Source organism: Trichosurus vulpecula, chromosome 5 (genome assembly GCF_011100635.1).
Source record: "Trichosurus vulpecula isolate mTriVul1 chromosome 5, mTriVul1.pri, whole genome shotgun sequence".
NCBI lineage: Eukaryota > Metazoa > Chordata > Mammalia > Diprotodontia > Phalangeridae > Trichosurus > Trichosurus vulpecula.
This window is the reverse complement of record NC_050577.1, coordinates 105,343,183-105,364,009: the sequence shown is the minus strand read 5'-3', so window position 1 is coordinate 105,364,009 and position 20,827 is coordinate 105,343,183. Positions and strand designations below refer to the sequence as shown.

Below are 20,827 nucleotides of genomic sequence, written 5' to 3'. Positions count from 1 at the left end.
TCCCTGTCAGGTGGTAGGAAATGTGTTTCATCCTAGGTCTTCTGGAGACCAGGTTGATTATTGCATTTCTGAGTTCTTAAGTCTTTTAGAGTTGTTTTTCTTAGCAATATTGATGGTCTACATGCAAAGTGTTCTCCTAATTCTGTTCAATTCTCTCTGCATAAATTTATAGCACCCAGAGTTTGCTGGAGTTATCACTTCTATCACTAATACACCTTACTATTTCATTCCATTCACAGAGCATACCTTGTTCAATCATTCCCCAGTTGATGAGTAGCTCCTAGTTTCTCATTATTTGATTTTCTTTTTTTCCTCTTTTGATCCACCTTTCAGGACCAGGGAATTTGTTTTGCTTGTGGCCACTCTCTCCTCACTGTTTCCACACTCTATCTCTTCCCTAACTATCTCTGCATGTTTCTCTTTGGAGTTTTCTGGGAGGGGGCCACTGAGTAATTTTTTTTTTGGAAAAGGGGCAGCAGTCCAAATAAGTTTGGGAACCTCCGCCTTCGGCCCTGGTCCTCTAAACATTACCTTCTTCCAAGAGTTTTTCTCCTTCTCCAGGAGAGCCTGACACCACTTGTCCACTCCTGAAGCTGGAAGCCAGAAGCTAAGTGAAAGATGGAAGAAAGCAGGGCCAAACTTTAGAAAGGGAAACTTAGAAACAGGTAATACAGTTTTTCATCAGCTAAAATCTTACAAAATGCTATGGGTTCTAAAGACATAACATAACATTCTTCACTCTGTATGACAAAAAGAAAAAACAAAGCCCAGGTCTTCTCCAGCCACTCTAGTCTTCTAAGGGACCCTGTCAGAGTCGCCTCCTAGGACTTAAGCTTCCTCTTATATGAGCCTTGAACTGAAGGATTTTTAAGAGCTGAAAAACAAAAAAAGAAATCCTCATAAACTTTCTAGACCAACTCCTTCATTTAACTGACAAAAGTGAAGTTCCATGTAAACCACATACTCTGGGTCACCCTGAGCTGGCCTCAAGAAGACCTGGGTTCAAGTCCTGCTTCTGACACATACTGGCTCTGTGACTCTGAGCAAGTACTTAAGTTCTCAGTGTCCCTTGGACTTGGAGTCAGATAAACCCGAGGTCACAGTCACTTCCTAGCTGTGTGATCATAGCCAAGCCACTCTACCTCTGTAGGCCTGTTTTCTCAGTTGTAAAATGGGAATGATAATAGCACCTACCTCCCACTGTTGTTGTGAAGATAAATTGAGACAACTTAACACATGCTTGCTTCCTTCCTCATCTGATTTGGTAGAGATTTTTTTTAAAAGCCAAGACAAAATCCCAAACCAAAATTATACAGGTAGTTGTAGGAGAGCCAGGACATGAAAGCAGGTCTTCTGATTTTTCAAACAGAACTCTTTTTGTAATAAAATTATTCCCCCAGCTTCTTGGTTTCCTTCACCCTCATCCCCTACCTCTCACTTCTCTGGTCTATTTGTGCCAAAAGATTTTAGGTACCTGTCTATATTCTCATCATGAAATACAATAAGTTCAAAATTAATTTCCTTTATGGGGAGCTCTTTTTCTTTTCTTTTTTCTTTTTAAGAATGAGCATATCTTATGTGTATAAACTAGCAAAAGCCAGAATGGGGAGTTTATTATTATTATTATGAATATCATTATCATTATTATTATTATTATTCCTTGGAATAAACATTCTATCTCCTGCCTGATATCCTTGATGTGTGCCTTCATCTAGATATGTGGCTGACTGTTAGCAGCTGATAACACCATCAAACAATTTTTTCTTTTTGGCAGAGGGAGGATGAATTGTGAGATATACACTACTAAGCATAATATAAATTAGAAAGTGTAGTAAGAGCTATACATCTGTTCCTCACTGGTGCATCACTGTGCCCGATAGCATGTAGGGCATGCTCCATCCTCCTTTCCCTAGATGTTTTGGCAAGTCCTTTTAAGTCATCTGAATAACATTTCCCAGGTGCTCTATATGTTATTAACCATTTAATATGTGTTGCTGATAAGAGAGTCCCTAACCAATCTGAGGAATTCCAAAGTCATCATGATGCAGTCTTAAAGGTTTTCAGTTTTTATTTGCAAACATTTTGACTGACAGTTCTCCTTGGAGTATAGGTATGGCCAATGGTGCCTCCTGAGAGGACACAGGCTCCTCTTTTATTGCTGGGCAAGAATCAGGAGGATGGACACTTGTCAGAGTTGCTACTCTCTTCTGCAGTCAATAAAAGCGGGTGACAGAACAGCTTGCTCCCTTGGTCTTTAAAAGGCTAGATCATCAGGTAGCTGAGTGGACCTAAGTTCAGGATGGGTGTGTGTGGCAGGAGGAAAGGGAGACCTGTGTTTATGTACAGTGTCCTACATTGAGGAACTAGAATAGCTGCTTTGGGAGTAGGCATACATGGTGTTCCTTGTTTTTGTCCCTATCTTCTGAGTACAGATCATAGACTAAAATTCCTGGGAAGAAGCTTTCTCAGCTCAAGAGATGGCAACAGTCAGGGAAACACGAGATTTCCTCCAGAAACTCCCAGCAGAAGATATGCGTGCTTAGTAATCTGAAGTTTCAGAATCTGGAGATCAGATCATATTTTGTTTCAGGAATGCTACAAATGCCTTTCTTTTATTAAATATCTATCTTTTATTCTTTGATAATTGGGCTCATGTTTACAGCATATGTCATTTTGGTTTGCATCTTGAGCTCCCTTCCCTTTAGGAATATATTATTACCTTCCCTTCTCCACTTTCTAGTGTATGCAGAATAGTCATGTGATATCTAAATTTCCTTTCCTTTATATTTGAAGGTCTTTCCCTTGGACACCTGAAAAATCTGTTTTTTTTTAAATTTTGGGTATTTTTTTACATTCTCGTATTTTATTATTTAGTATTTTAGTTTTCAACATTGATTTCCACAAGATTTTGAGTTACCAGTTTTCTCCCCATTTCTCCCCTCCCCCCCCACTCCAAGATGGCATATATTCTGATTCCCTCATTCCCCAGTCAGCCCTCCCTTCTGTCACCCCTCTCCCCCCATGCCGTTTCCCCTTACTTTCTTGTAGGGCAGGATAGATTTCTTTGCACTCTTCTCTATATATGTTATTTCCCAGTTGCATGCAAAAACACCTTTTTTTGAGCATCTGCTTTTAAAACTTTGAGTTCCAAATTCTCTCCTCTCTTCCCTTCCCACCCACCCTACCTAAGAAGGCAAGCAATTCAACTTAGTCCACACACGTATCATTATGTAAAACACTTCCACAATAAACATGTTGTGAAAGACTAACTATATTTCCCTCCATCCTATCCTGTCTCCCTTTATTCAGTTTTCTCCCTTGACTCTGTCCCTTTTCAAAAATATTTGCTTTTGATTACCTCCTCCCTCTATGCACCCTCCCTTCTATCATCCCCCCTTTTTATCCTCTTCCCCCTACTTTCTTATGGGGTAAGATACTCAGTTGAGCCTGTATGTTATTCTCTCCTTAATTCAAATCCAATGAGAGCAAAATTAACTCATTCCCCCTCACCTGCCCCCTCTTCCCTTCCAACAGAACTGCTTTTTCTGGACACTTTTATGTGAGATAATTTACCCCCTTCTATCTCTCCCTTTCTCCTTCTGTCAATATATTACTCTGTCACCCCTTAATTTTATTTCATTTTTTTAGATATCATCCCTTCATATTCAGTTCATCCTGTGCCCTCTGTGAAGATATATGTATTTTCCCTTCAACTACCCTAATATTGGGGAAGGTCTCATGAATGATGCACATCATCTTTCCATGTAGGAATATAAACAAAACAGTTCAACTTTTGTAAGTCCCTTATGATTTCTCTTTCTTGTTTACCTTTTCATGCTCCTCTTGATTCTTGTATTTGAAAATCAAATTTTCTATTAAGCTCTGGTCTTTTCATTGAGAAAACTTGAAAGTCCTCTATTTTATTAAAAATCTATATTTTGCCTTGGATCAATTTACTCAGTTTTGCTGGGTAGGTCATTCTTGGTTTTAATCCTAGCTCCTTTGACCTCCAGAATATCGTATTCCAAGCCCTTCGATCCCTTAATGTAGAAGCTGCAGATCTTGTGTTATCCTGATTATGTTTCCACAATATTCAAATTATTTCTTTCTGGATACTTGCAGTATTTTCTCCTTGACCTGGGAACTCTGGGATTTGGTGAAAATATTCCTAGGAGTTTTCTTTTTGGGATCTTTTTCAGGAGGCAATTGGTGGATTCTTTCAATTTCTATTTTACCCTCTGGTTCTAGAATATCAGGGCAGTTTTCCAGGATAATGTCTGGAAAGAGGATGTCTAGGCTCCTTTTTTGATCATGGCTTTCAGGTAGTCCAATAATTTTTAAATTATCTCTCCTGGATCTATTCTCCAGGTCAGTGGTTTTTCCAATGAGATATTTCACATTGTCTTCAATTTTTTCATTCTTTTTGTTCTGTTTTATAATATCTTGATTTCTCATCAAGTCACTAGCTTCCACTTGCTCCACTCTAATTTTTAAGGTGGTATTTTTTTACAGTGGTCTTTTGGACCTCCTTTTCCATTTGGCTAATTCTGCCTTTCAAGGCATTCTCCTCCTCATTGGCTTTTTGGAGCTCTTTTGCCATTCAGGATAGTGTATTTTTAAGGTGTTATTTTCTTCAGTATTTTTGGTGGTATCTTCTTTAGGAAGTCATTGACTTGTTTTTCATGATTTTCTTGTATCACTCTCATTTCTCTTCCCAATTTTTCCTCTACTTCTCTTACCTGCTTTTCCAAATCCTTTTTGAGCTCTTCCATGGCCTGAGACCAATTAATATTTTTCTTGGAGGCATTTGATGTATGCTCTTTGACTTTGTTGACTTGTTCTGGCTTTATATTTTGATCTTCTTTGTCACCAGAAAAATATTCTGGAGTTTGAGTCTGAGTCTGAGTCCTTTTTTGCTGCCTGTTCATTTTCCCAGCCAACTACTCGACCTTTGGTCTTTTGTCAGGCTATGACTGCTTATTGAGTAGAGAGTACTTTGTCCCAAGCTTTAGGGGCTGCACTGCTGTTTTCAGAGGTACTTCTACTCCACTGTCACCACAAGTTCTACCACAGCCACACTCCTCCTCTCCCAAAAACCACCACCATGACCGCAACCCAGATCAAAGCAGGGCACAGGAAGAGAACCTGCCTTTGCACCAGCAAAGCGCTCCTTGTACTCCTGCTCTGATCTGCCTCTTGATTCCTCCCACCGTGTGAGCCAGGGACTCGGGAAGCAGCTGATGCTGGAGCTCTGGAAGCAGCCACATGAGCTTCCTGCTGCTGTTGCCGCCACTGCTGCACCACCTCTGCCACCCCCAGGGCTGGGGCAGAGTACTTTCACCCCTATCCAGCAGTTTTCCCACTAACCTGCTCCCTGGTCTTTGGCATTTGTGGGTTCAGAAGTCTGGTAACTACTACATATCAATGATTCCTAGCCCTCAGGCTTGCTCCATCTGACTCCTGGTCTGGTTGGTCCTGGAGGGGCCCACGCTGGGTTGCGCTCCACTCCCAGCACCATGCAATAGACCCTTCCCAATGACCATCCAGGTTCTCCTGGGCCGGAGACCTGCTTCCCTCTCCTGTTTTGTGCGTTCTTCAGCCCTAGAATTTGTTCAGAGCCATTTTTAAAGGTATTTGGAGGGACTTGGGGGAGAGCATAAGCAAGTTCCTGCCTTCCAGCCACCATCTTGACTCCACCCCCATTCATTTCAATTATTAAAGTTAATTACTATATGTCTCAGAATTTAAAGAATAGGAATTTTTAGAGGTAATGTGTGGACTTTTTTGATTAATCCTTTTATTTTCTGTGTTAAGAAGCTCCAAGTAGTTTTCCTGTATTATTTTTGAACTTATGGCATTCTGATTTTCTTATTTGCCATGGTTTTCTTGGAGACATATGATCCTTTGATTGTCTTTGTGCATCCCTGCTTTGAGATCAATGACTTTACTTATAGCAGAGATCATGAGTTATATTAGCATTAGTTCCTTTTGCATTTCACTTGTACTTGTATTCTTTCACTTAAATCTAATTGACTTGCAAGTTGTGGCTTCACTTTCCTGATGTCATGGTCCTCTGAGAATGAAGGACAAACAACCACTTGTATTCCAAATGTGTTTTTCTCTTTCACTCTAATTGGTGCTTAAGTTTATCTACTCTGCCAAGTATTCTTGCTGTGCTGGCCATATATTCTGACATGTGTTCTCTTCTAACTTCTCTTAACCTTTTAATTTTTTTAACTAATCTGGAATATTTTGCTTTTGTTCTCTGCTCTCTTAGTATTCTGTAGGTTTCTGTGTTTCATCAAACATTGGCTCAAATTTCTTTTCCTAGTATTATTTATTTACAGAAGGTTGTATTCTTTTAGATGGTTTAGTATTCATCCTTCCTTCTAATGTTATTATCCTCTCTGTTGATTCATCTGCATGTATTCTTGGTTTTTGATTGCATTTTCTTTCTTGAGCATTTGGTTGGTTTCAGTTTTTTTCTTATATTATTTTATCATTTGGTTTCTGACTCTTCCCCTTTTCACCAAATTCTAACTGTGCTCTTATTTTCTGGGAAGTCAACACTGCTCTTGGCTGGATTCTAGTTTCTTTTCCTTCAGGCCCAGTGTAGACATTCCTTCTGTCCTTTGCTCTAGTAATTTCCATTCTTCAGTTCCCTGACTGTTCTTAATGATCATCTTCAGCTTTTTGTAACATTGAGGAGGGTGAGCTTGGGGGTTCCTAACCTAGGATGTGCCCTCCACTTCACATGGTTGGGCAGAGCCAAATTCTACTGCTGTTGCAGCAGGATAGTGGAAGACACACAGCATTAGGACAATAAGTCAGTAAGCCTCGACTAAGTGTTTCCTATGTGCCAGGCACTGTGACAAGTGCCAAGAATATAAATACAAGCAACTGCTCTCAAAGAACTTTGTTGAAATGGGGAAAGGCAACACATAAGGGTAAATAGGGGGTTGGAAGGAAAATAGCCTTGTTGGGGCATGTTGGATAAAGACTTTCAGAGTCTCGGTAGAGGGGTTCTGCAGAGGAATGAAAGAAGAATATGATGGGTCTGTGGAGAGGGATCTTTCACAGTAAGAAGGCAGTTGGGTTACAGTAAAAAAAGAATTCTGGAGAGTTAAGAGTGGTATCCAGAGAAGAATTAGGGAATGGACATGTATCTGCCTGTAGACTCTCTGTAGCAGGAGGGAAATGCAAAGCACAAGCCCATGGGTCAGTTTGTGCTGATATGAATTGTTCACCCTGAGGTAGACTGAAGACTGGTGGTAGAGGGGTGTTGAATGAATGTGATGTGTGTTGGCATTTTCCATTATTAATTCAGAAGGCTGTTACCTTGTTGGACATCTTGCGTTATTACTTCTGTGATTGTGTTCTAATTGTGTTCCCCTGAGATTTAGCAGGGATTGAAGAAAATGTCTAATCCCCTATTTTGTTGTTCACATGACCCAGAAGTCCCTGAAATAACACCTTTTGAGAAGAGGATTTTCTTATACAGCATGGCTGTTGGAGAAATAAAAGTATTATCTAAATATTTTTGCATAGCATCTTGCTTGGACAGCAGTAAATGAATTATTGAAACATTATAGGTCCAGTAGGAGAGGGATTGTTTGCTTTAGTAGCTCTGTGTGTGTATATGTAAATTCATTTGCACATACATATGTATTTATATGTACATATATATTTTTTCTGGGAGGATTCTACATTAGAAGGTGGTACTTTTGGCTTTGGTGGGGGAGGGGTTACAACGTAATACTCTGAGAGGAAGAAGACTCCCAGGAATGTCAAACGGTTGCCCCAGTGATCACCACCTGACCATTCCCCTCTGGAGGGAGCTCATGGGTTATTTGAGGGCTGTTTGTGTGAGTTTGTGTTTGTATCTGTTTACGAACTCCTATGAGTGCTTTGTGTCGTCTGCATTTTCTGTGGGGTGAAATAAATGTTCAAGGCATTGCTGCCTTAAGTACATATATAGAAGCTGGGGACTACTTTTATTCCTGTTTGGAGAAACTTAAAAACCAGGTATATGGTGAGCATGCCAGGAGAATTTCCTCCCACTTTAGGTGGGAGCGACAAGTCCAAGAGAAAAAAAAATGATCCTATTAGGGTCAGCCTCCAGGATCATATTTGTTCTATGTGAGCCCCAGCTCCCTGGTGACCTGGTATTACCCTGAGATAAATATCCTTGTACTATCTACCTCCCTGCATTGAGCTGTTAAAGCCACTTTATAAAGCACTTTATAAAAAGGAGATAGTATAATCATTATGTCCCCCTCTCCCCCAGACACCCTGTTCTTGAAACCTCCCTTTGTGTCTCTGCAGCTTTCCTCATCTCTGACAAATGGGAACCAGAAGACACCTGACATCAGAGACATTAATCTTCATCCCTGATCACTGGTCACCCTCTAACTAGTATTGGCCAAATATGGGAACTCCACAATGAACTCTGCTCCCAAAAGGAAAACTCTTGTCCTCGGCCAATATATTTAATCTATATCTACATATGTATAGGATATATATATATATATATATATATATATATATATATACACACACACACACATATTATTTAACACATTGGAATGATTGGATACAGAACAAAACCTTTTGAAATAATATCTGGATTTTATTGAGTGTCTTAGAAATATTTAAAAAGTTACTTTATGTAAAGAAAAACTTATGGAAATTTTTATATATATGCATATATATGGTAGTAAAGAGTTATAATAATAGCCAGGAAATATGTAGTACTGTAAGGTTTGAAAAGAACTTTAAACATATTTTCTCATATTATTCTCACAACCTCACTGTGAGGTAGGTGCCTATATTATCATCTCCACTTTACAGATGAGGAAAATGAGTCAGAGAGAGGTTAAATGACTTGCCCATCTAGTGAGTGTCTGAGACAGAATTTGACTTCCTGACTCTAGGTTCAGTGCTCTCCTTTCTATGCCACCTAGCTACTGAGAATAGGAGAATTTTCAAAGCTTTGCAGAGCCTACATTGCCATTCTCCTCCCCCCTTGCACTAGTGGGTAAAGGATCCCCTGCCCCCACCCTTCATGCAGCCCTTCTTCAACCAGAGCAGCATCAAGAATGCCTGCTTCAGGTCTCTGTTTTGCTGAATGAGGATAAATGAGTGTACAGAGGGATAGATAGGGGCAGCCAACAATGTAATCATTACTATCACCTTGCCATTTTTCAGGAAAGCACTTGCTGTCCCCATGAAGAGAATGACCAAATAAAAGACAAAGAGGAAGAGAAAGGAAAACATTACAATGGTGGCTCTCACATGGGCCTCAGTGCTCGAGTCTCTGAGAGCAGTGACCTGTTGCCCCATCATCCTGGTATGCCTCCTCAGGGAGAGAATGATTAAGAGACAGGAGAACAGCAATATAATGAATGGTATCACTGCTGACAGGAGACCAAGAAGATGGAAGAAATAAAATTCTCTTCCCTTGCTTCTGACATTTTCAGTGTTGTTGGTAATGAGTCTCATTTTTAGGAGGTCAGAATATATGTTGAATTTTTGGATCAGTAACACTGTACCGAATAAAAAGAAGAGCACACAGGTCAGCAGAATGCAGGCAAGCACCTGGGAAATCCTCCACTTTAGCCAGAGGAAGGCGGGGTGGGAGAACGTGGCAATCTTGAGGCAGTAGAAGACACTGAGGCAGGTTGACAGCCAGGTGTTTAAATAGTTACTAAGAGTCCAGCTAGTTTCACGAATCTGACTTAATGTCACTCCATAATAGAAATCAGGATAGAACACCAAGGTAGTGACATCAAAAATGACCACACATTGGTGGATGATCCTGGAGAAGGCTAGATTCATAATGATGAAGTTAGGTAAAGAGATCTTGCTCCTCTTGATCCAGTGGATGCAATTGATAAGCCCAAGAAAGCCATTCCCCCAAATCCCCAGAATGAACTGACTGAAGGCCGCAAACAAAAAGAAGATTTGGAATGAGTTCAGCATGACTGCAGATGGATTTCCCCACCTTTGTAATCTCTCTGCTTATCTTCAGCCTTGCTACTGTTCAACAGCTCCTCTGATCTAAGTAAGCATACACAGGTACCTGCTTTTCCCCAGTGTCACTAGTACCTTTTGTGCTTCTCTGACCTGCTTGTGCTCCTGTCTCTGTCCAGAGTGTTCAGAAAGTCTTGAGGGTCAGTCTTGCATTTGTTCTTTCCAAACTGGCCTGCTATTGTTCCCTAGTTCAGACTTGGAGTTTACTCAATTTCCTTGGTAATAAATGTCATTTAGTGAATGAGAACCCAATAGCTTTTTGCTAAGATGCAAATAGTTGGTTTTAGTATCACATGGAAAAGGGAGGGGTCAGAGTCAGAGAAAATACAGGCTTCAGTTTCACACAGACAATAAATTTTTATGTCACTTAAAGAGAAAGTAATTAGTTCTTGATACACCAGAAAGTACAGTCTACTGGACAGGTATCTGGAACTGGTGAAGGGTGAAGGGACTGGATAGAGGTGGTATTTTGAGGAGTGACTCTCCCAAAACCATAAAAATATATGTGCTTATGTATGTCTATATCTATCTATCTATTTAACTATATATTTCCTTTTTCATTTCCCCACACCTCTCCAGTGGATTGTACTTTCTGGTATACCAAGGGCTGATTCCACTGTCTTTGTGTAAGAGAAACTCATCATCTATGTGGAATTCAAACTTCAATTCTTTGTTGCATATGTGTTCGTGTGTGTATAATATATGTAACTGTATTTCAATATAATTGATTTTCTTTAACAGATTAGTTACAAGAGCCTGTCCATCCATTTATCTTGTGCAGAAGCTTATAAAGGATGAAGGCACTGCTGATAGGGCACACAGAGACTCTGGGCATCTCAACACTTGAAGGGCTTTTGTACTTTGGCTACTTGGAATCTATGTCTTTGGCCTGAGCCTTATGAAGGTAAGCCTGTGGGCCAACTTATGTAGTTCTTTAGGGTTTGCAAAGCATTTTGCAAATAAAGATTATACATAATTGGATGACTTTGAGTATGGTTCCAAATTGCTTTTCAGCACAATTCCATCAATTCATAGCTACACTGACAGTACATGAGTGTGATTGTCTTCCCTGACTCCAGTCAGCAACTCTCATTTTCCTTTTGTTTTTGCCAAATTTGCCAATCTGTGAAACCTCCGTGTTTTAAATTGAATGTCTCTTATTATTAGTAATTTAGAGCACTTTTGTAATGATTGTTGATATCCTGGATTTTGTTCTGAATCTATCATGCCCCTAAAGTAGGAATATTTGAGGCATGGAGAATGGAGAAGAGATTGCTAAGCCTTGGCAGTCTTGGATCTTCTTGACTCTTCCCTTAGATGGCATGCTTATGGTACATCAGATATCTATTCATGCCATCTGTAAGCCACATCTATACTTTTAGGGAACTCTTACTTCCCCCCACCCCAATATATTTTACACTTCAACTATGTGTACTTGAGCCGTTTTCTAGGTCATTAAAAAAAACAACAAATGCCTTGCATTTCCTTCTGTTTTTAGTCTTTTATTTTCTTTTAGTATTTCCTTTATTTCATGGGGTCATTGAGTTCTATTTACTCCATTCCAATTACCAGGGTGTCTGCTACTTGGATATGGTATCTTGCTTTATGTTCTAGGGTATCTATTCTTCTAATTGTTTTTTTCAAGAACTCATTTCATTTATAATTTCATTTTTATAAATCTCCTATTTCTTTTCTTCCATGTACCATTTGAGTCCTTGTGGCCAAGACATTTTTTCTCTCAGTCCATCCTTTTAATCATTATGTGGCTTCTCTCTTTTTCTAGGTGCATCTCTTGGGTGTCTATTGACCTATAATCTTTGTTGTTTGTTTGTTATTTTCTTCTCTTGACTCATATCTGAAGCATCAGTTCCTGATTTGGGTCTTTACACTAGGGTTAGATTCTGAATCTTCTTACAATGTTAGATGGGATGGTCAGGTCCTGTTTGGTCTTGAACTTGATTGCCCAGGCTCCTGTCATTGATTCCATGTGGTTTGGTGCGTCTGCGCTCAGAGTGCTGGCAGATTTCAAACTACTGGGTATTGTTTGGATTTAGAACGCTCTAGTCTTCAGAGCTCTCTGGAGTGTCTCAAGTCAGGTTGCTGTAGATTTCTGGCCCTTCAACTCATCTTATTTAGAATGCTTCCTGCTTCTAGCCTCACATCCACAGTCAAAACTCTCATAGAAGTTATATCATGTTAGGTAACTGACTCTCCTGGGATCTCTTTTTCCAAGCACTCTGGGCTTCCTGTATCTTGGTCCTGCTTTACAAATATTTTCTCACAGGAACTCTGGGAGGTAAGTGCCAGTATTGTTGCCATTTTCGTTGAGATAACAGAGGCTGAAGGAGGTAAGTGCCTTGTTCAGGGTCACACCACTAGGAAATATTTGAGGTCATATTTGACCTCAGATCCTCTTTACTCTCAGCCTGGTGGTCTAGTAACCCACTGCTCCACCTGTCTGCCGCTAGGGTTAAGAGAACCTGGGAAATACACACTCTGTAGTATCTATTTTTCTAATATCTTTTAATTGATTTTATTAACTGTTTGCAAATTACATGAAAATTTTTATTATTCATTAAATTATTTTGAGTTCCAAATTCTCTTCTTTTTTTCAGCTCCTCCTCCTTGATAAGACAAGCAATTTGGTATTGATTTTACATGTACAGTCATGTAACACATAGTTCCATATTAGACATGTTGCAAAAGAAAACAGACCAAAAAATTCCAAGGAAAAAGAACAAAGCATGCTTTGGTATGGATTCAGATTCTATCAGTTCTTTCTCTGGAGGTGGAGAGCAGTTTTCATCATAGGTCCTTTGGCATTTTCTTGGATCATTGTCTTGATCAGAGTAGCTGAGTCTTTCACAATTATCATTGGACATTACCACTGTTAATATGTACAGTATTCTTCTGGTTCTGCTGCCGTCACTTTGTATGAAGTCATATAAATCTTCCCAGGTTTTTCAGAAACCACCCTGCTCAACATTTCTTATAGTACAATGATAGTATTTCATCACAGTCATATGCCACAACTTGTTTAGTCATTCCCCAATTGATGGGTATTCCTTTGATTTCCAATTCTTTGCCCCCACAAAAACAACTGCTATAAATATTTTTGTACCAATCAGTCTTTTATGTTTTTCTTTAACCTCTTTGGGATGCAGATCTAGTATTGGTATTGCTGTGTTCAAGGGTATGTACAATTCTAAAGCCTTTTGAACATAGTTCCAAATTGTAGTCCAGAATGGTTGGAGCACTTCACAACTGCAACAACAGTGCATTAGTGTCCCAATTTTTCCACATTCCCTCCTGAATGTGTCATTTTCATTTTTTCTGTCATGTTATCCAATCTGATAGGTATGGGGTGGTATCTCGAAGGTGCTTCAATTTGCATTTCTCTAATCCATAGTGCTTGATGGCATTTTTTCATGTGACTATCAGTAGCTTTGATTTCTTCCTCTGAAAACTTCCTGACACTCTGCCATATCTGGAGCTCAATTCAGATACACCAGCACTTGCTCAGTGTGCTAGTACCTGCCAGCATTATAACTCAGACAACCTAGCAGAAGGGACAAATTGAGGGGGACCAAGGGAAGTGCATTCTGAGTGGATGTGCTGCTAATCCAGTATCTAGTGGTGATTTGTTCAGTGGTGTCTAAAGGGAAGGGCAGCCAGTTAGTAGTTCTCCTAAAGACTGGTGGCAAGTGGAACCTGCCAACATTTTAGAAGCTATGTTCCTGAGACACTTATATGGTGGAGATGGCTTGTGTCATCTGAATTGGTCTGTTGCAACAATTTTCATCAAAGATAGAAATGTACTATTCCTTGGAGACAGAATGGTTAAAGAAGGCCCCATGTCTTCCCAATTTCATTACCTATGCCCTGGATATCTCTGCCCTTGTGTATGTGCTCTGGAAGCCATATTGCTTCGAAATCGCTCCTTTAAATAATTTATATTAACTTATTGGAAACTATTCCCTGCTTTTGAGGTGCATGTAGATGAAAAAACTGAGTAGCTCTTTGGTAAGATGCAAATAGATTCAGTGTCACTTTGAGATAGGAGAGATCAGAGTCATGTGACAGAAACTGTTTTGTGGCCTAAACAAAGGAGCATCTAGTTCCACATAAACACATCAAATGTATTTCACCCTCACCTGAGCCTGGCAAATCTGAAAAGTGTGGAACAGTGAGTTTTACTTTGATTTCTGGGAAAATTCCAGTACATACTGCTAAAGAGATGTATGGTAAACATTTTAAAAAAGGAGCAGATATCACAAAAGGGCAGCATGCTTTTACCACGAACAAGTCAAAAAAGACTTAGTTTCTTCTCTTGTCGTTGTCATTAGACTAGTAGGGAGGGGAAAGTTGTAGATATAGTTTAACTCTATTTTTTATCAATTCATTTAACAAGTCTCATGCTATTTTTTATACAAGGGAACGCAAAAAGAGGATTATACAAAATCTGTGAATATCCATTTCATACCACTTGCTTTTTTAAAAAGTACATAATAATTTCCACACATTCTTTTCAAAACTTCCCTGCTTAAATCACCTTGATTCTGAACTTCTATACCCCTCTTTGTAATTAAAAAAAATGTTTCAATAGCTCTCATTTTTGGGACATCAATATTGCTAAACTTTCTTCCCTCCTCTACCCCTCTCAATTAAAAACAGAGAAAAAGAAATCCTCATCTAATAAAAAAGCATGGTCAAACAAAATGAATCCTCACAGTGGTTGTGGCCCAAAACATGTCTTCTTCTATACCTTGAGTTCATCACCTTCCTGTCAGGTGGTAGGAAATGTGTTTCATCCTAGGTCCTCTGGAGACCAGGTTGATTATTGCATTTCTGAGTTCTTAAGTCTTTTGGAGTTGTTTTTCTTAGCAATATTGATGGTCTACATGCAAAGTGTTCTCCTAATTCTGTTCAATTCTCTCTGCATAAATTTATAGCACCCAGAATTTGCTGCAATTATCACTTCTATCACTAATACACCTTACTATTTCATTCCATTCACAGATCATACCTTGTTCAGTAATTCCCCAGGTGATGGGTAGCTCCTAGCTTCTCATTATTTGATTTTCTTTTTTTCCTCTTTTGATCCACCTTTCAGGACCAGGGAATTTGTTTTGCTTGTGGCTACTCTCTCCTCACTGTTTCCACACTCTATCTCTTCCCTACCCATCTCTGCTTGTTTCTCTTTGGAGTTTGGTATCTTCCTGTACTAAATAGTGTGAGTTTTGAACCCTGTCCATTTCAGCTAAGAGTGCAGTTCATCTGAGGTCCACTTCCTCCCTACCACACTCCCACCAACTGCACTCTTTTCATGTTTGTGTGCTCTTTTCCCACACTCCAACTATGAGAAATAGCAAGTCCGCTCGCCCACCCTCTTTTCCACAGCTGTGTATTTCTTTTACCCTCCCTTATATTTCCCTTCTTCAGAGTCCTCAGAATGGTCCTCTGCTTTTCTTCTTGTATTCCCTCAGTACCCTAAAGAAACAGGAAGGATCTGACAGGCCCCTTGCTCTCCTCCCTTTCTTAGAGGGTTCGTACTATGTCATTCTCCCATACCCTCCAAATGCTCAAATCAATGTACCTCCAATATATGAAGCTCGGGGTGACTGGGGCAGAGCTGGTCCTTGAAGTGTCAGGCCTGAAGAAGAGAGAGGCCTGTGCCTGCAGCAGCCACTTCTGAGTCAGGATCTTGCTCTCCAAGCTGAGGTCGGGGTAGAACGTTGTTCTAGTTCCCCATGGGCAAGGGCAGGTGGAACCCTGGAGCAGCTGGGCCAGGCTGGGGTGGGCCAGGCTGGTGTGGGCCAGGCATATTCACCCCAAGCAGCCCCCGAATGTGGGCCTGGGAAGCCATGGTTGAGGTGAGCGCTGTGCGGGGTGGGGAACCTTCCCAGGACTGGGCAGCTCACCCTGGCCCAGGGACAGCAGCCTCTTCTCCGCCTGGCTCTCGTCTGCCCTGGTCTCCCGGGCTCTGCTTTTCCTCGGTCTCCGCTCCCTCCCGCCTCCTCCCAGACCCTCCGCTAGTGCCCAGGAGGCCGGAGGCCATGTTTGTGGCTGGAAGAAAGCCAAGGAAACCATGAGGCCGAGGTGAAGGGGATGAGAGCTTCAGAGGCGTGACCTCGAGAGTAAAGGGACAGGGAGCGTCAATAGAGTGTGGTGATTAGGGATATGTAATGTGGGGGTGCAGCTGTGTTCTAGAGGATGGGGGGAGTAAAGTGTGAGAAGCCTGGAGAGAGAGGAAGGGGCCGGGCTGTGAAGACCTTTAAATGCCAAACAGAGGAGCTTGTATGTGGAACGAGTGAAGACCTCTCATAAAAAAGAACAAATTAAATAAATAGAAATAAGTAGGATAGTGAGTCCCATTTCTCTACTTAGATGTTTTCCTTTGTGTAAAGCCATTTCTCTACTTAGATGTTTTCCCCTCCATAAGCCAAGCTAGTGACCATGAGGCCCCCGAGGTTAAGAATAGGACACAGGATTCTCATATCCTGCATATGTACCTAATGGCGAGAGGCCTGAAAGAAAGAAGGGTTGAGGTGAATAAGTCAGCAACCATAAAATCCTCTGAAAGTAAGGATAGGACACAGGATGCTCACCTCCTGTGTATTGACCCCAGGATAAGGGACCCCCAGCTCAGGAGAAGAATGGATGAAAAGCCGGAAAGCCAGGTGCAATGTAGATGTGCAAGACCACTTAGGTATGAATGATGGGACTCAAGGTGTAAGGGTGCTGGGGATATCCGTCACAGATGTAAAGGTGATGGGAAAGGCTAGTTTGCCACAGATGTGAAGATGAGGTAACCAACAACTGGCTTCTGCCTGTCACAGATAACCAAACCATTTGTTCATTGTTATTGTCATTAAGATAGATTTATCACTTCAGATTGATTGGAGAATGGGATAGGAACTGTGGGAAGGTTATGGCCATCACCTGCTCGTCAAAAATAACCATGCTATTTGTTCCTTGCCATTGTCCCTGGGATAGATTTATCGCATCCAGATTGTACCCTCAAAGCTTATGTCTGCAAGCTGAGAGGAAGGAGGTTGGGAGGGGGAATTGTGGTTAGGGACCTATATAAACACCCCAATTCTCTGTGTCTGGTGCGCTCTGACACTGAGAGGACCCCCAGTCCTTTTTGGTGCCTGGAGTTGCCCTTTCCCGCAGGATCGTAATAATTTTTCCTTTCTACTTTCACCTTGAGATGCCTCTGTTTTTAATTTTTGGATTTGCTAATCCATACCACACACTTGTATTTGATCTTGGAGGTACTAGGGGGCCCCTGGAGCTGAGTGAGTAAGAAGGGACTTACTGACCATATGTGTAATCAGGGTCTTAAGCTTTGCATTAGCACGTGACTGTTAGAGAAAGAGAGAGAGAGAGAGAGAATCAGAGAGAGAGAGTCAGAGAGAGAGAGAGAGAGAGAGTCAGAGAGAGAGAGAGAGAGAGAGTCAGAGAGAGAGAGAGAGAGAGAGAGTCAGAGAGAGAGAGAGAGAGTCAGAGAGAGTCAGAGAGAGAGTCAGAGAGAGTCAGAAGGAGACAGAGACAGAGATACAGACACAGAGAGATGAAGAGAGGAAGGCCTTATCTCACCCCCTAGGGGATACAGGCTGGGAAGAGGAACATACTCTAGACTTTAGGTTCCCAAAGTGGGGAATACTGTTCCCTGGGGAATGCTGGAGGGTGGTAGTGTTACACCAAGAGCGAGTGAGACACACCACAGAGTATAAGTTTTAAATGGAGAATTTATTAACCAGCGTCCATTCAGGGGCAATTAGCCCAAATCAAAACAGCCCCGGGTTGGGGTGAAGAAGTAGTATTTATACAAAAAAATCTAGGTACAGTGGTTAATTATCTCTTGAAACTTACATATGTTATTTTTAGCAGGCTCGGCAAGCCTTTGTTACTTCATTTTTATGATCATGATACATGAAGAGGAACCTCCTGAATAGATTGTAAATACAGCATATCAGACAGCTGACAAAGTGTCAACTGAATTACCACCCAGGATCTCTGTGTCCAATTTGCCATACATCCCGCAACATGACTCATGAGATAAGAGCTAGGAACAGCCACGTAATTCAAGAGAATGTCTGGGGCTGAGGCTTTCATCCTTCAAGGCCATAGACAGACCAAGGGATGCTCCAGCTGGGTTTGTTGACACAAGATAGAGACATCTCTCAGCCCGCTCAGGAAACAAACAGAGATTGCTAGCATCAGGCCCTTCCCCTGGCCATACTCCCCTGGCCATACAATCCATACTCCCAGAGTAGTCACGGGGCCAAGAACACCCACTGATTGCCAAATGGTAGGAACTGTCTGTTTTTCTAATGCAAACTGGGGATTTTAGTTAGGGGCTGGGGGGAGGGTTTTTTTTTATCAATAGCTGGCTGTTCAGGTATCACAGTAGTAGCCTGCTGTGTAATTGAGGGGGCACTGAATAAAAATAAGGGGGATATGGAAGCATAAGGAAAGAAAAGAAGGTAGGAAACTTTGAAAAGCTGTTCTTAATGTGTTTCATCTATTGTGTGACAGTTAAAGTCATAGTGATTACACTATTTTCTGAATAAATACACAACACACAAGTTATAACTGATTGGTGGTCAATTCCGCAGACAGACCTTAACAAGTAAGTGTTGGCAGGCAAGCCTGTTGCTCATTGTGGGGAAGTCCATAAGGCATCAGGGCAGGAATATGTGTGTATAATGACTTGTTCATAATATGATACTATAGGGTTACATGATGTGATATTGTATTATCTAAATTTCAGTGCAAGAAAAAAAACCCCACAAATTTATTATAGATTATTAAATTTAAGATGTGTCATTTAAAAATTGTATTTTAAAAGATGTTGTAAATTTTAAAAAACTGCCAAAGGATAAAAGAAAGGAGATTTCTGGGGAGGGCCACTGAGTAATTTTTTTTTTGGAAAAGGGGGTAGTCCAAATAAGTTTGGGAACCTCTGCCCTAGGCCTTGGTCCTCTAAACATTGCCTTCTTCTTGAAAAGCATAAGCCCATGAGTCAGTTTGTGCTGATATGAATTGTTCACCCTGAGGTAAACTGAAGACTGGTGGTAGAGGGGTGTTGAATGAATGTGATGTGTGTGGGCATTTTCCACTATTAATTCAGAAGGCTGTTACCTTGTTGGACATCTTGCTTTATGTCTTCTGTGAATACAGCTATAATTGTGTGCCTCTGGCACATTTTTTTTTTCCCTGAGAATTAACAGGGATTGTAGAAAATGTCTAATCCCCCATTTTGTTGTTCACATGACCCAGAAGTCCGTGAGATCAGACCTTTTGGGGAGAAGAGAATTTCCTGATGCAGCATGGCTGTTGGAGAAGTAAAAGTATTATCTAAATATTTTTGCATAGCATCTTGCTTGGACAGCAGTAAATGAATTATTGTCCATTGGGAAAGGGATTGTTTACTTTAGCAGCTCTGTGTGTGTATGTGTGTATATACATATGCACGTATTTTTTTTCTGGGAGGATTCTAAATTAGAAGATGGTACATTAAGCTTTGGTGGGGGAGGGGTTATAATGTGGGACTCTAGGAGGAAGGAGACTCATTCGAATGTCAAAGCGTTGCCCCAATGATCACCACCTGTCCATTTCCTCTCTGGAGGGAGCTCTTGGGTTATTTGAGGGCTTTTTGTATGTGTTTGTGTTTGTATTTCTTTCTGAAGTCCTGTGAGTGCTTTGTGTCATCTGCATTTTCTGTGGGGTGAAATAAATGTTCGAGGTATTGCTACCTTAAGTACATATACAGTAGCTGAAGACTACTTTTATTCCTATTTGGAGAAGCTTAGAAACTGCTTATGTGGTGAACATGCCAGGAGAATTTCCTCCCACTTCAGGTGGGAGCAATGAGTCCAAGAGAAAAACATGATCCTTTTGGGGTTAGCTCCTAGGATCATATCTGTTCTATGTGAGCCCCAGCTTCCTGGTGACCTGGTATTACCTTGAGATATACATACTTGTACTATCTACCTCCCAGCATTGATCTGGTAAAGCCAGTTTTTAAAGCACTAAATAAAGAAGAGATAATATAATCATTATGTGCCCCTCTCCCCCAGGCCCCCTGCTCTTCAAACCTCCCTTTATGTCTCTGCAGCTTTCCACATGTCTGACAAATGGGAACCTGATGCCAACTGACATGTGCCCATTTCAAAGACGTTAGTCTTCACCCTCTAACTAGTATTTTCCAAATATGGGAACTCTACAATAAACTCTTGTTCTTCGTCTAGATATTGAATCTATGTCTACGTATGTATATGTTATATATGTATGTATGTATGTATATATACACTCACATATTATTTAACACATTGGTAAGATTGGATACTGACCAAACCTTTTGAAATAATATCCAGATTTTATTGAATGTCTTAGAAATATTTGAAAAGTCATTTCATGTAAAGAAAACTTATGGAAATTATTATATATATGCATATATATAGTAGTAAATAATTACAATACTTGTCAGCATACACATAGTACTTTAAGATTTGCAAAGAACTTTAAACGTATTTTCTCATTCTATTCTCAGAACCTCCCTGTGAGGTAGGTGCCTATATTATCATCTCCATTTTACAGATGAGAAAAATGAGTCAGAGAGAGGTTAAATGATTTGCCCAAGGTCATGTAGCCGTTAAATATCTGAGGCAGAATTTGACTTCCTAACTCTAGGAATGTTCTTCTTTCTATGCCACCTAGCCACCTAGAATAGTAGAATTTTCAAAGCTTTGCAGAGCCTGTACTTCCCTCCCCCTCTCCCTTTGCA

At 40.7% G+C, this 20,827-nt stretch overlaps 1 protein-coding gene across 1 annotated transcript; it reads right to left on the bottom strand.

The window, feature by feature from the left end:
* Nucleotides 1–9,030: 9,030 nt before the first annotated feature.
* On the bottom strand, nt 9,031–9,981 carry LOC118851015 (taste receptor type 2 member 3-like). The gene has a single exon (XM_036760609.1). The coding sequence runs from the start codon at nt 9,979–9,981 to the stop codon at nt 9,031–9,033; it is 951 nt and encodes a 316-aa protein (XP_036616504.1).
* Nucleotides 9,982–20,827: the final 10,846 nt, after the last annotated feature.

Coding starts and splice junctions, on each gene's coding strand:
- LOC118851015 (XM_036760609.1), bottom strand. CDS start 9,981: ATGCTGAACTCATTCCAAATCTTCTTTTTGTTTGCGGCCTTCAGTCAG.